This window comes from Microcebus murinus, chromosome 10 (assembly GCF_040939455.1).
Source record: "Microcebus murinus isolate Inina chromosome 10, M.murinus_Inina_mat1.0, whole genome shotgun sequence".
Lineage (NCBI taxonomy): Eukaryota > Metazoa > Chordata > Mammalia > Primates > Cheirogaleidae > Microcebus > Microcebus murinus.
The window spans coordinates 47,277,708-47,291,821 of record NC_134113.1 but is presented as its reverse complement, the minus strand read 5'-3'; the positions used below and the strand labels follow the sequence as shown (position 1 = coordinate 47,291,821).

General features: G+C 35.8%; 1 protein-coding gene across 7 annotated transcripts in view; it reads right to left on the bottom strand.

Annotated features, from left to right (window-relative positions):
- Positions 1-14,114, bottom strand: part of CNTN1 (contactin 1) — a 340,010-nt gene that overhangs the window by 135,586 nt on the left and 190,310 nt on the right. For all 7 annotated transcript variants that reach the window (XM_076007181.1, XM_076007180.1, XM_076007183.1 and 4 more), the window contains 2 exons: positions 13,384-13,419; positions 1,822-1,954 (listed from right to left, as the gene is read on the bottom strand). In XM_076007181.1, coding sequence (XP_075863296.1) covers positions 1,822-1,954; positions 13,384-13,419 — 169 coding nt within the window. The remainder of the gene's footprint in view (positions 1-1,821; positions 1,955-13,383; positions 13,420-14,114) is intronic.

The following is a 14,114-nucleotide window of genomic DNA, read 5'->3' as shown; positions in this document are numbered from 1 at the left end:
CATTGAATATTAAGTAAATTATAAAAACTTTAAGAGTTCTTTTCCATCAGACTAGCTACATCATGAGCTGAATTTTTTCCTTTTCTTTTTCTTTTTTTTTCTGTCAAATGCAGGCTGCATTTATTGCAAGATTAAACCTCTACTTGTCTTCTCCAGTTCTCTACATTAATTTTTAATAGTCAAGCCAAACTCAAACTGGGAATTTCAGCATTGCTGCCACCTATGAGAGAGAGCATGTGATGTATTTGCCAAGCAAAGCTTTGCTTCTTACTGTCTCTGTGAGGTGAGGAGAGAGGTAGCAGCAAGACACATGGCCCTTCCCATGCTTTGCAAACACTATCTGTGAATAACCTCTTTGCTTTATTGGCTCCATTCCAGCCTGGAAGCTGAGTAGCCGAGGTCTCATGTGTGAATGTCTATGACAGAGTGTCACAGAATAAGCATCACTGAAATAGCTTTTGAGATTCTATCAATCTATATAGATAGATAAATACTGAAAAAATTATATACTTCTTTGGAAGTCATAAAACCTGTGTTTCAGTCTGGATCTTTGATTTACTACCTTTTGATTAAGATAATTTGCTTGTTCAGGACTCAGCTTTCTCTCCTGTAAAATTATCTTGGATTAGATCTCCTCTACAGATCCTATTAGTTATACTATTCCATGTCCAGTGATGTCACGGTGTAAATGGCTTAAGGGTGGAAATAAGTCTAGCCCATCAAATATTTTCAGAACAAATATATTATACATAATTAATAAAATACCTACTTATGTTGCACTCCCATTAGTGAAGTTGAAACAGTAAAAATAATTTCAAAGGGTTGGTGATTTTGTATCTAAAGTCATATTTTAGTTTAAGAATAACTTTGTAATTATAGCCAGAGGCAAGAGAAAATTAGTACACTTAGAATTAAATGGGGGGAAGGGGATAGTCTCTTTGATAACAACTTTTTATAACAATAGAAAGTTATTTTCCTCTCCAGGAAAAAAAAATAGTCTACTATTAAAATTAACATTGTTGAGTGACAACCTTCAATTAAGTCAGGTGACATCAACATACTAGAGCCCCGAATTTCTCCATCAATCACTTGCTTTGTCTTCAAGGAACCATTTCACAGGTGAAATTCTAATGCATTGGCATGTGGCTAATTTTTGAATCTTAGTCTTTGTATCAGAATAGAAACTGTTAGTATACTTTTCTGAACCATTTGAAGCAGGAAAGCCTATTGTTGCTTTTAATAAAGTTATTTTTGATAACATAAGTATGTAACCCAGAAAAACAGAAATAAACTTATTTATATAGATTATGCAATAGGTAGAAATATTTAGGAAATTTTCTGTGTTGTCTGGAATATAGATTTGAGATTATTGAGAAAAGCTTTCTAGAATTATGTATGCAAATTCTTCAAATGTAGTTAAGATAGAAAGTCATCCATCTCTGTAGTTACAAGTTATCTGGGCCAATGCATACAAAAACATCTTATCCTCAAATGTGTATATTTAAATTATGCAAGATGTTCATATAACCATTTGCATGCTTAAAGGCATGATCTCCATTAGACAATCTGTAAGTGGATAATGTCAAATGCCACTAGCATAATCTTTGCAGAAAATAGTAAGTGAATAATTTGCATATATTTAAGCAAACCTGCTGTCTATTTTGGGCTATCTTTTTTTAATAGCTTGATAATATTTTTGTTCATGTCGATAGAATTTGTAGAATGTTTTACATTATATCTTTATTAGTACAGGGTCATAGATGCTGATCTGTGATCATTAGCCTGACACTCAATTCCGAGAAGAACAGTGAGGTGCATTACTTGTAAACGGGAAAAGGGCTGGCTCGTGCCCTACAGTTTAGTGAAACTTTTCCTTCCAGTGATTCCTCTGGATAAATGGTGTTTATTGGCTGCTCTTCAAAAATTGGTCCAAATCCTTTGTCTTCCTCGGAAACTACAAGAAAAATAAAATTATTTTACATTGTGCCATTTTATAAGTAAAAAAAGTTGGAAATATTGAAAACGTTATTAATATTTGAAAGAAAAGTAAGAAACACAGAATCTCCACTTTAATTCAAAACAAAGATATTTGCCTCCAATATACTGAAGAAAACATTCAGGTTTTTTTCATTCAAAAGTCTTTTCGGCCCATCTCCCATCATTTCTCCAAATGTACCCTGTTGCCATGCTCAATTACTTATAACTCCTCAAACTTACAGCTCCTCCTTTCACGCCTCTGAGCCTTTGCATATGCTTGTCATCTTTCTAGAATTTCTACTTTTTTCCTCTTAAGAAAATTTGCATGATCCTTTATGACCTAGCCACAGATAGAGTTAGTTCCATCAGGAAGCCAAAACCTCTCACCCCTCCTGGCTTTCATTGGCTCTCTTTTGTGTTCCTGTAATTCCCTGTACAGATCATGGTACTCATCACAGCTCCTGTGATTCTTGAGGCAACTTTCTGTGCTGCTAGATTGCAAATGCTTGAGGACAGGTGGCCATGCCTTTCATCTCTGTACACCAGTCTCCTAGCTTGCTGTCTAGCTGTCTGGAAGACCATGAAAGCTGAATGATTTTTGAACAAGAGAATAATAGATAAATAGATAAGTTACTAGAAGTTCTGGGAAAATGGATCTCTTTCCTGGGGCCAGTTTTTGTTTATGTTTTTCCAAATATGTGACCAGCACTGGTACTCAACAACATCTGCAACAATCAATGAATAAATTACGTGGATATGGGACCTGACCAACTGGCTTAAAATTTATCACAAATACAGCCGCACCGGGAAGCAGTTGTTACTGATGCTCTCCCCTCTCTGGAATGGAAGAGTAACACCTCACAGCAGGAAGAAAAGAATCACTCACACGTCACCAATGTGGCAGCATTTACAGAGCACAGCTAAGAGCCATATGCCCCAAATGAATTAATAATGATATGACCAGAAAGGAGGAATATTCTTACATGAATGTCTTTGCCCAATCAAAGCTGTGATTCACTTCTCCAGTTTAATTTTTTAAGGCAGAGTTTAAGACAAATGGCACACAGACACTTTATCTTCTCTAACATCAAAGTTGAAGATGAGATTTCTGTTCCACACCTTCCTTTAGAAACAACAATTTCAGTATGTTATTTAAATCTTGCCACCATTTATCAGTGGGGCTTCGGGCAAATTATTTAATCTCTCCAAGCCTCAATATCACCCTTTATATAATAGGGATAATAAAAAAAATCTGCCTTATAAGGTTATTGTCAGAATTATTTTGAGACAATGCATGGGAAGATACTAGTATACTTGGCTTACAGTCAGCAATCAATTAATGCTGATTTTGCAAACATTCTCCAGAATTTGCCAAACCTTTCAAAATTTAATTTATATTTCATATGTATATCAACTCTTAGACTAATCATGAAGCTTCTAAAAGCCAGAAGGCAAGTTTTATTCTCTCTGGCTGCTCTGGTGCTATTAGCATTGTGTTGTTTGGAGCACTCGGTATATATTTGTTGGATAAAAAAATTCTTAAGTTTGCTTCTCCCCCAGTAGGAAGCACTAACTTCTCCACACTAACCCAAAATGTTTCAAAGGGAGCTGCTTCATTCTTAGGTGAAATTTGCTGAAATTGCCATTCAAGAATTTATAAACCTCAATCACATTCTATAACCACCATCCCATTTCAGATAGCAGATTAACTAACTGCTGGATCGGAATCAGAACAACCACAGGAACCAACATTAAGCTCTGGCAATGCACTTTGCCAGCTGCTGTTTTATGCAAGCCATTGTTTCACATGGCTTATATATTTAGAAAAGAAAGGAATAGGAGCATATGTCTTAAGGACCTCATAACCTACCACAACCATAAGTAACATCATAACTACGAGGCGTTCACAGAAGCTCTCTGCTAATGATTTTGAAAATCTTGCTCTGCGCTGTCTCTAGCTTCATATCTTTCTTGAGGTTATGAAAACCAGAAATGGATACAATGTTTTCTACTTCACCTTTAATAATTTACTGATGATGCTTGATATTTCTGACATTTCAGGATGCAACAGTACACCAGGGAAAAATGAGAAATGAATCCCAAATCCCTGATGAGTAAAGACTTTCATTTTGTATGTAAGGTCTGGATTTTCCAATCTCTGAAAGAAATGACCTTGTGCTCATCTATGATAAAAATCATATGCTATTTTTTCTTCCCACTTGAACAACTTCATGAGCTTTTCCTTGAGTCTCTCCCAATTGCACAGTTTTTCTGACTGAAGCAATTGAGTAACACCCAACATCTAAGATCCTATGGTTTCTTTCCAGTTCACATAAACACTTAAAAAGATAAGAGCAAAGTGCACTTTTATCAGAATATTTAGATTTTCTTCTTGAAGGTGAGATGACTATTCTATTCCTATTCTACCCCTTAATAAATGACTTTAGCAAGAATTATTTCAAACAATTTTTTGAAATCTAAAAATATAAATATTTAAAAAACTAAAAATAAATATTGTTTAGAGGAGTCTAAAGCTCATTAATATCATCTAATTACATTGTATTTATGTGAAAAGCTCAATGATAATGTGAATATTATTTTTACAAATGGACAAGATCATCAGATTTAAGGAGAAATGGATGTATGATGCAGTTATGCTCATACTTTAAACAGAAGACCACTGATCTGCACTGGATTGAATCTTTTTTTTTTTTTTTTTTTTTTTTTTTTTTTTTGAGACAGAGTCTCACTTTGTTGTCCAGGCTAGAGTGAGTGCCGTGGCGTCAGCCTAGCTCACAGCAACCTCAAACTCCTGGGCTCGAGTGATCCTTCTGCCTCAGCCTCCCGAGTAGCTGGGACTACAGGCATGTGCCACTATGCCCGGCTAATTTTTTTTATATATATATATATCAGTTGGCCAATTAATTTCTTTCTGTTTATAGTAGAGACGGGGTCTCGCTCTTGCTCAGGCTGGTTTTGAACTCCTGACCTTGAGCAATCCGCCCGCCTCGGCCTCCCAAGAGCTAGGATTACAGGCGTGAGCCACAGCGCCCGGCCTGGATTGAATCTTGAGTTTTCACTTCCTACAACGGTGTTAGCTTAAGGATTTCAGCTGACCACCTTGGCAGCTACAGTTTGATGTACTATCGGTGTTAGCTGTCCTTAGTTCAGTTTAATGACTTGATTCTGATCTCAGGAACGGCAATGATTTTTTAGACACAACACTAAAAGCATGATCCATGAAAGAAAAAAAAATGGATAAGTTGGATTTTATAAAAATCAAAACCTTCTGCTCTGTGAAAGATACTGTTAGGAGAATCTCAGGTCTTCAGGGTTAAAGGGTTTCCCTTTGAACTTTCACCAACTTGTATTCCACAAGTAGCAAATTGGAGAGACTTTTAACTACCTGTCTTTTTTAATAATGGGGAATATAGTAGTAATTACATATGACTGCATAAAGTTTTAACTTACCTCAAGAGGTACAGAGTTGCATTAAAGAACCATTACATGATTGTATTTTCAATGTGGAAACAGACAATCCTGGCCTGTCTGGTGTCTGCTTCTATAGTGCCCTTTAGTAGTACCATTAGAGGGAAGGGCTTAATCCAGAATTCTCAATTTAATTTATAATTTAATTAGCTTCCTTGAAAGAACTATTTTTATCTCTTTGAAGTAAGGTGAGTTATGTTCATTCAGAATTGCTTTGATTATTTAAAGTACTACATGGTGCCTAAAAATACAATAAAGACAGATTTACATAAGCATATATCTATATAGAGATTAGCTAGTAGATTTTCATATTTTAAAGGAATAGTCTTAAATATTTCTTTTGATAATGTATCTTTTGATTTTAAGTATATACTTTTGAGATGACAGACAGTTGGTCAGCTTTTGGAAAGCTGAAGATATATTTTAAGGAGTTTTTTCATCTTGACCACATGTATTAAAAAAGAAGGGCCGGGCGCGGTGGCTCACGCCTGTAATCCTAGCACTTTGGGAGGCCAAGGTGGGCGGATTGCTCAAGGTAAGGAGTTCGAAACCAGCCTGAGTGAGACCCCGTCTCTACCAAAAATAGAAAGAAATTAATTGACCAACTAAAAATATATATACAAAAAATTGGCTGGGCATGGTGGCGCATGCCTGTAGTCCCAGCTACTCGGGAGGCTGAGGCAGGAGGATCGCTTGAGCCCAGGAGATTGAGGTTGCTGTGAGCGAGGCTGACGCCATGGCACTCACTCTAGCCTGGGCAACAAAGTGAGACTCTGTCTCAAAAAAAAAAAAAAAAAAAAAAAAAAAAAAAAAAGAAGCTTAATGTTTTCTAGAAAAGGTGCCATCAATAGAAATTTCCTTTGAAAATAATGGAATGGCACATGCTAATAATTATGAGGCTATACTTATTGGGATATATTGAGGCTATATACATGTGATGTAGGCAATCCTTCAAAGGGTATATGTAAAGATTAAGCAATTTGGGGGTAAATTTTTATAGTCCAAACTGGATAATATTTTTCTTCTCAATGGCAATACTTTTCACAAATTATATGTACATATTCCCCAATACTACACTTACATCTGACCTTTTTAGGGACAGACAATGCAGTCCTTAGGGGATAAAAACAAGATGCTAATCTTCAACAAAATATTGACATTATTTTTCACATTGAGAAAATATTACATTTAAGATATTTCCTTTTGCCTATTTCCTAGTCAAAAAGCAGAATAGGACATTGTTTATACCACATTGGCATTTCTGTTAAGTCTTATAACTATATGTTACTTGTTTTTCTAAAATTTTCAAGCCTGAATAAAATAATATATTCCATTTGGTAGTTTAGCAATTACTATATACATTTTTATTTTAGGAACATACTTGTGCCCTTGAGAGAAAAATTATTCAAGACAAGCATTTGCATTTCATTGCCTTGTTCAGCATGAATATGAACCTCATAACACCCTTGAAGACAGTAGCTGAGTTCATTGCCCTGTTAGGTTAACTAGGTGCTTGGATCCAGGGAAAAAACTTTCAGGGATAATAGAACACAAGGCTCAGCAAGGGGTCCACTAACGCAAGCATTATATTCTCAGCCTACAGAAACTGTCATCATCTATTGCTTTGTTTCTACAGTCATGGAAACTCTCAGATGAAAAATTTTGATGTGTTGTGCGATTAAAAGTCACGAGAAACAAGAAACAGAGAGGGACTATGTTTTATGAAAAAACTAAAATGATTTCTAAATACATTCCCTTTTTCTTATCGGATATATTTGTCTTAAAAGGAACATAGAGTTAAAGGTGACCTCTCAAGCTAACTGCAGATTTAACACTTCATGTCATTGTTTCTTTTGATCTGTTCTTTTTTATTAATTTTGAGACAGAGTCTCACTCTGTTGCCTAGGCTAGAGTGCCATGGTGTCAGCCTTGCTCACAGCAACCTCAAACTCCTGGGCTCAAGTAATTTCCCTGCCTCAGCCACCCAAGTAGCTGAGACTACAGGCATGTACTACCACACCCAGCTAACTTTTTCTATTTTTAGTTGCCCAGCTAATTTTTTCTATTTTTAGTAGAGACAGGGTCTTACTCTTGCTCAGGCTGGTCTCGAGCCCCTGACCTCAAGGGATCCTCCTAGCTTGGCCTCCCAGAGTGCTAGGATTATAGGTGTGAGTTACTTCATCCAGCCTGAATGCAAATTCATTTATTTTCTACCATATATGTGACTATCATAAATCTATTACAGAAGAACATTTCTTAAATGTGATCCAAAATATTAACAAGATAGAAATAAATCATGTATGAATATTTGCAGTCATATTTACAAATGTGAATGACAGCCTACTCTTTTTTATTTTTTATTTATTTTTAAAACAGAGTCTCACTCTGTTGGCCTGGGCTAGAGTACTGTGGCATCAGCCTAGCTCACAGCAACCTCAAACTTATGGGCCCCAGCGACACTCCTGTCTCAGCCTCCTGAGTAGCTGGGATTACAGGCATGCGCCACCATGCCCTGCTAACTTTTTGTATTTTAGTAGAGATGGGGTCTCTATCTTGCTCAGGCTAGCCTTGAACTCCTGACCTCAAGCGATCTTCCCCCCTCAACCTCCCAGAGTGATAGGATCATAGGCGTGAGCCACTGAGCCTGGCACGTCCTACTGTTTTTTATAGCACCATTTTCAGTTCCACAATTAATGTAATCAGCAACTGTATGATCTAAGATGAAATTACTTCACCTCTCCCTATGTGTAGATGGTCCACTATAATCTTGCTATTCTATTTCTCAAAATTGAAAGTAAAATTATAATTTGTGCTTGAGATTTTTATTCATTTTATATCCATTTTGAAATAAATTCCACTTCTCATTCTGTAATATGTCATCTCAATCTGTTAGTTATTAAACATAATTTTACATAACTATGTCGTAAGAAAAGTCTCAGGAAAAATCTATTAGAAAAAATTAGCAATAAAATTTGAAGAGAGTTTAGTATTGGAATTTTTGCAATATTTACACTATTACAATGCTTATGGAGTGGGGAGTAGTACAAACTCTCTTGAAATAGAATAAATGCTCTAAATGAGATTATATTTAAATTGTCTCAAAACAGACTTTTTCCAGACACATAGCTTCCTATCTTCACTGCAAACCATTCCCTGCTGATAAGAGAAAAAGTAGGTTTAGTGTTTTTAGGCTTTGAATACTCTGGTGCCTCGATCCTTTAGGTCATGGATAATAGGAACATTGTAGTAATTTGCCATAACTAAAAAATACAAAGTAAGGAGCTGGTCTCAAAAATGTGCAGAAATCCAGTTATTAGAATGAAGAGTAGAATCAGGTTAGCAGAAAGGTTAAGTGGACTAAATTCCCCTTTGCTTGGCTTTGCCTGCCAAGGGGACCGTATCACATCTCTTGATATCAACCACTTCCTTCACCTGTGGTCCACCTCTGAAGCATCTAGACCCTTTTTGACATAATTGACCAAGCATTTTCCCACACCTACTTTCGTGTCTCACTACATCCTAATGCATAGCTTCCTCCTACTGGTGGACCTACTTCTAGGACCCAACCTGTCTCAGGCTACTTCCAGTTTATTTTGATTGATGAGATTATGAGTGATCACAGCACAAAATAGTCATAAAACATTGAATGCTATGATATGTCAATCATATTTAGAGATAGAGAAATGTGAAAATAATGTTTAGTAACTGATGTAAGCCTAATTGAAAAAAACATCCAGAAAATTTGGGTGCAAATACTGTAAAGACATATGAAATTCTCTATCTGCCTTCACTGTAGCCAACCAGTGAAGATAATTTCTTTTCAATATTAGCTTTTGATATTATAGAATCATACCATAACTCTAAATGTATAAAGCATAATTTATAGATATTTAATATTTTTATTCTTATAAAATAAATAGTATGCTGCTATTTTATTTCTTCCTTTTATACTTTTTTCTCACTGAATTCCAAAGGAATTAAAGAGATATTTCTTTTCATTTAGGTAGCCTGGGTGAAAGTTGGTCCTGAAACAGCTGAACATTGGGTTTTTCTTTTTCTTTCTGAAAATAATGTAAAAGAAGACCATGAATGAAAAAAAGCATCTAAGATAAATGTTTACTCTCAAATGATTTAGTTATTAATTAAATATCTAAACATTACAGGTTGACTATATGCAACTTAGTTATATTCAGTTTCTTGTCTCGATAGGATATAATATTGCTTTCACAAAATCTAAAAAAATTAAAAAGGAAGGCATTTTTAAAAGACACAGGGAAGAGTCTAGTTGGATTTGATGATGTTGTAATAAGACTTGGTATAGTTTATTTTTCAAATTAAAACTGTTTTAATACATTTATTTAAAAACTAGTCACCTAAGCTACTAATACTGCTATCAAATAATAGGTAAAAAAACTACTAACATTATAGGCGGGGCACGGTGGATCACACCTGTAATCCTAGCACTCTGGGAGGCCAAGGCAGGAGGATTGCTTGAGTTCAGGCAATTGAAAACAGCCTGAGCAAGAAATCCTGTCTCTACTAAAAATAGAAAAATTAGCCAGGCATGATGGTGCATTCCTGTAGTCCCAGCTACTTGGAGGCTGAGGCAAGAGGATGACTTGAGCCCACGAGTTTGAGGTTATAGTGAGCTATGCACTCTATCTGGCCACTGCACTCTACCTGGGGTGACAGAGCAAGACTCTGTCTCAAACAACAATAAACTATTATACATGCAGGATGATATATTGGATAGAACTTTTTCACTTGTGAGAAAAATCTCAATTTCAACTCCTTTAAGTAATGCAGCAGCCATTGTTGGTTGACTTCTGAGTGCCTTTACTCCCCTTTACCCTCATGTCAAAGTTCAGATTCGTTCAAGGATCAACCCCATGACTCGAAAGTAAAGGCTGACTTCCATTAATTTCACTACTCTTGCCAATGATGGGCTTAATGATACATGTATGAGCCAACTCTGGACATCTAGTGAGAGGTTCCTTGGAAAGATCCCCTTGTTTTTAAAGGGAGATAGATACAAGAAAAAAGAAACACACCCTCTTCCTCTATAAGATGTTGTTATGTCTACATGTGGCACCTGGAACTGCGGCACTGATGCCAACAGGTCAGGTAGGAAGCCTGAGAGATGATCATTGGATTAACAATGTGTATGACGCTGGTGACAATGCAGTTTTGGCTGAGAAGTGGTGGGAAAGCTTAATTGCAGTAGATTCAAAGGAGAGAGCATGGACCAAGGAGTTGAAAAGAGCAAGCATAAGCTTTTAAAGTAATATTTGCTGTAAAGAAGAAGAAATAAATGGGATATTGGCTGTAAGGTGTGAGATCAACAGAGGATTATTTTTTTAAATGAGAGAAATTACAGAATGTTTGTAAACTGATAGCAATAATCCAGGAGAGAGGGAAAAATTGACAGTGAGGAGAGAGAGAGGACAATTGCGGGGACAATCGCATCCCCCACCAAAGAACAGTGGACTTAAATGGGCCAGATGGGATAGGACCTAGTACACAAGTGCCGGGCTTGGAATGGTGAGATCATCTATGTAGGCAGGAACAGTATCTGAGCACAGATGCAGGAGGTGAGCAGAGGTGGTCAGGTGAGCTTGTTGCGCTCTCTTCTGATCATTCCTAATTTCTCTGCATAATAGGGAGCAAAGTTGCCAACTGGAAGTATAATAAGAATGAGCAAGAAATTGGTGGGGATTTGAGGAGAGAGGAGCCACTACAACATGACCTAGGAAAGACAAAATGAATGCACTGGGGAAGTGGAGTGTGTTTGCTGGGCAGTCTAAGCTATCCACTTGAAGTTAGTAGCCGTGAATTTAAATTCAGCATAGAGGCCTTTTAGGGTACTTTGTTTTGTTTTGTTTGCTTGCTTGCTTGGTTTAGTTTGGTTGTTTTTATTTGGTTTTGTTTTGTTTTTTCCCTTAGTGACTCAGCTGGGAGGTCAAATGTGCTTTGGAGCATCTGGATATTTCATAACTTTTCTCTACTGTTGGAGTCACAATACTATCTATTTAAGGTAATGCATGCTGTGAATTGTATTTTGTCTCCCTCTTCATCATCCCCCACCAAAGAAAAAATGATTGTTGAAGTCCTCACTCTCAATACATCAGAATGTGACCTTATCTGGAAATAGGGTCTTTACAAAGGTAATCAAGTTCAAACAAGGTAATTAAGTTGGCCCTAATTCAATGTGACTAGTATCCTTATAAAAAGGGGAAATTTGGACATGGAGACAGACATGCACAGAGGGCAGATGACATGAAGAGGCACAAAGAGAACACCATGTGAAGTTGGAGGGAGACACTGGAATTCTGTCACAAACCATGGAACATCTGGGGCTACCAGAAGCTGGAAGAGGCAAGGAAAAAGTCTTCCCCTAAAGGTTTTAGAAGGAGCATGGCCACCTTGATTTTGAACTTCTAGCCTCCAAAACTGAGAAACAACATCGTTCTGTTCTAAGCCACCCACTTTTTGATACTTTATTATGGCAATCCTAGGAAACTAACACACATATTCTGCTTACTATGTAAGTAGTATGAATTCTTAAAGTTAATAACAAACAATTGAACTTTAACGTAAAGTTCTTCCAAATTTATTTGACAGTGAAGTCCTTTTTTAATGTACTTGCTACTAACACCCTGCAGAACAAGTTTTTTTGAATATTAGGGGAAATACAAGAAAATATAGCCCAGATTTCCCCCACTTTCCCCACCTCTGCATTTTTATTTGTGATACTTCCTCTATTTCGAATTAGTTCCACTTCTAACATTTAAAATACTTCAAGTTTCCTTTATCTTCTACCTCCATCATTAAAAATGCCTTAATTCCTTAAGTAATTCTTTTAAAACACCATCATAATGTTTCTTATAAAACTGTTAGCTACTTTTCTTATTTCCTACTATATGATCAGGTTCTTGAAGTCACGGAACATATCTCACTGCTCTTTATATAGCTTACAGGTAGTGATTCTCAACTCACAAGCTGGAAACAGAAATCACATAGGTAGAATTTGGGCTAAGAACTTCCTTTGTTTTAATCCTACAAGCGGAAGTTCTTCTCACCCTGTCTGGCATGAATATCCTTGATTTGGCATGCTAGTTGCCATATTAGTTGCTCAGTGATTCTTGCTGATTTTTCATTCTCTTACCATTATGCAGTAGCTTTTATAAGTTACCAGTGTTGCTATGTTTATCAAGCACCTACTATGCCAGTCACTATTCTAGAAGTTATAATTGCATTCATTTTTTAGTCCTCACAACAATCCTGTGATTTTTACATATTGGAAAGTTGAGGCTCATAGAAGTTATATAATTTACACAAGATCACAAGGTCAGCTGATGAGTACCAGCTGATGGTGCAAATCCAGACTAGTCTCTGTATTTTTCTAGACTCTGTATTTTTTCCAGTATAACATTCCTGGTTTTATTTCTGTAGGAAATGTTCAGTAGTTGAAGTAAAATCTATAAACTGACAGGACTGTTAAACAATAAATTTTGCAACATCTGTGGGCTCCTATTATAATTGAATTGAATCTTAAGGTTCCAAGCTTGCTAACTTTAGTTCTCCCTCTTGCAGCAAAGTAAGAGGCTTTCAAAAATATTGGATGTTTACAATATTTAAAATATGTTTAAAATACTGCTTCAAAATTTAGTAGCATAGCATTCTTCCAAAGCATGCAGAAAAAAATACAGGCCACACTGAATATGTTCTTTCTGCAACAATCTGCTAATAGGATATTTGTTTGTGATGTATAGCCATTCATTCATATCTGCAATCAAACGAGTTAACAAAAAATGTCCATTTGCCTCAAAGTTTAGAGAGGTAATAGCTTAAAGTAGAAATGAAATATGATTCAATTGAGGAAAGCTATTTAAAAGATTTACCCTTTTGTCAACTTACCTCCATGACCATATCTATTTCTGTGCCACGTAAACTCTAAAAATGAAAGAAAAAACAATTTTGATCCTGAAGTAATTCTTTGCATTGTGATTTCAAACATTACTCAAATACCTGAGATGCTAGTCAATGAAATGACAGTACTGGCCTGTCACTAATAAGGTTGAAGTATCTTCACATCTGTGCAGATATTTGTTTCTTATACTTACATTGTATAGTGGTAGCACTAATATTTGCAGCCAACAGAATTAGTATAAACTGTCAGTACTAATAAGATATTTTTTGTTCTATTATTTATGAAAATCAGACTTCACTAGAATAATCTTATCAAAATTTTCATTATATTTACATTATATATAAAAATATGTTATACATGTAATTATATACATGTGTATAATTGCTGTGTTTATAAAATATGTAATTATCAATATCTTTAAAATCCCTCAGTATTAATAAATGATCTTTTCCAAATTCTAGAATGAGCATAATAAAAATTACTCCCCAAAATAAAATAGTATTTTGTAGTTATTTAATAATAAATAAGAAACACAGTAGTATGTCCCTGAGGTTCATCCTTAAAAGTGAGCTCTGGGAATTGATACCCAAAAGGATGTGCTCTGGCTATGTCTTCAACAAAATATCCACTCAACAAGTACTTACTCGTCATTAAGGTGAAGGTATTAGAAAAAGTGATTGTTAGAAAACATGCTGCTTTCAGATAAAAATAGGATGCA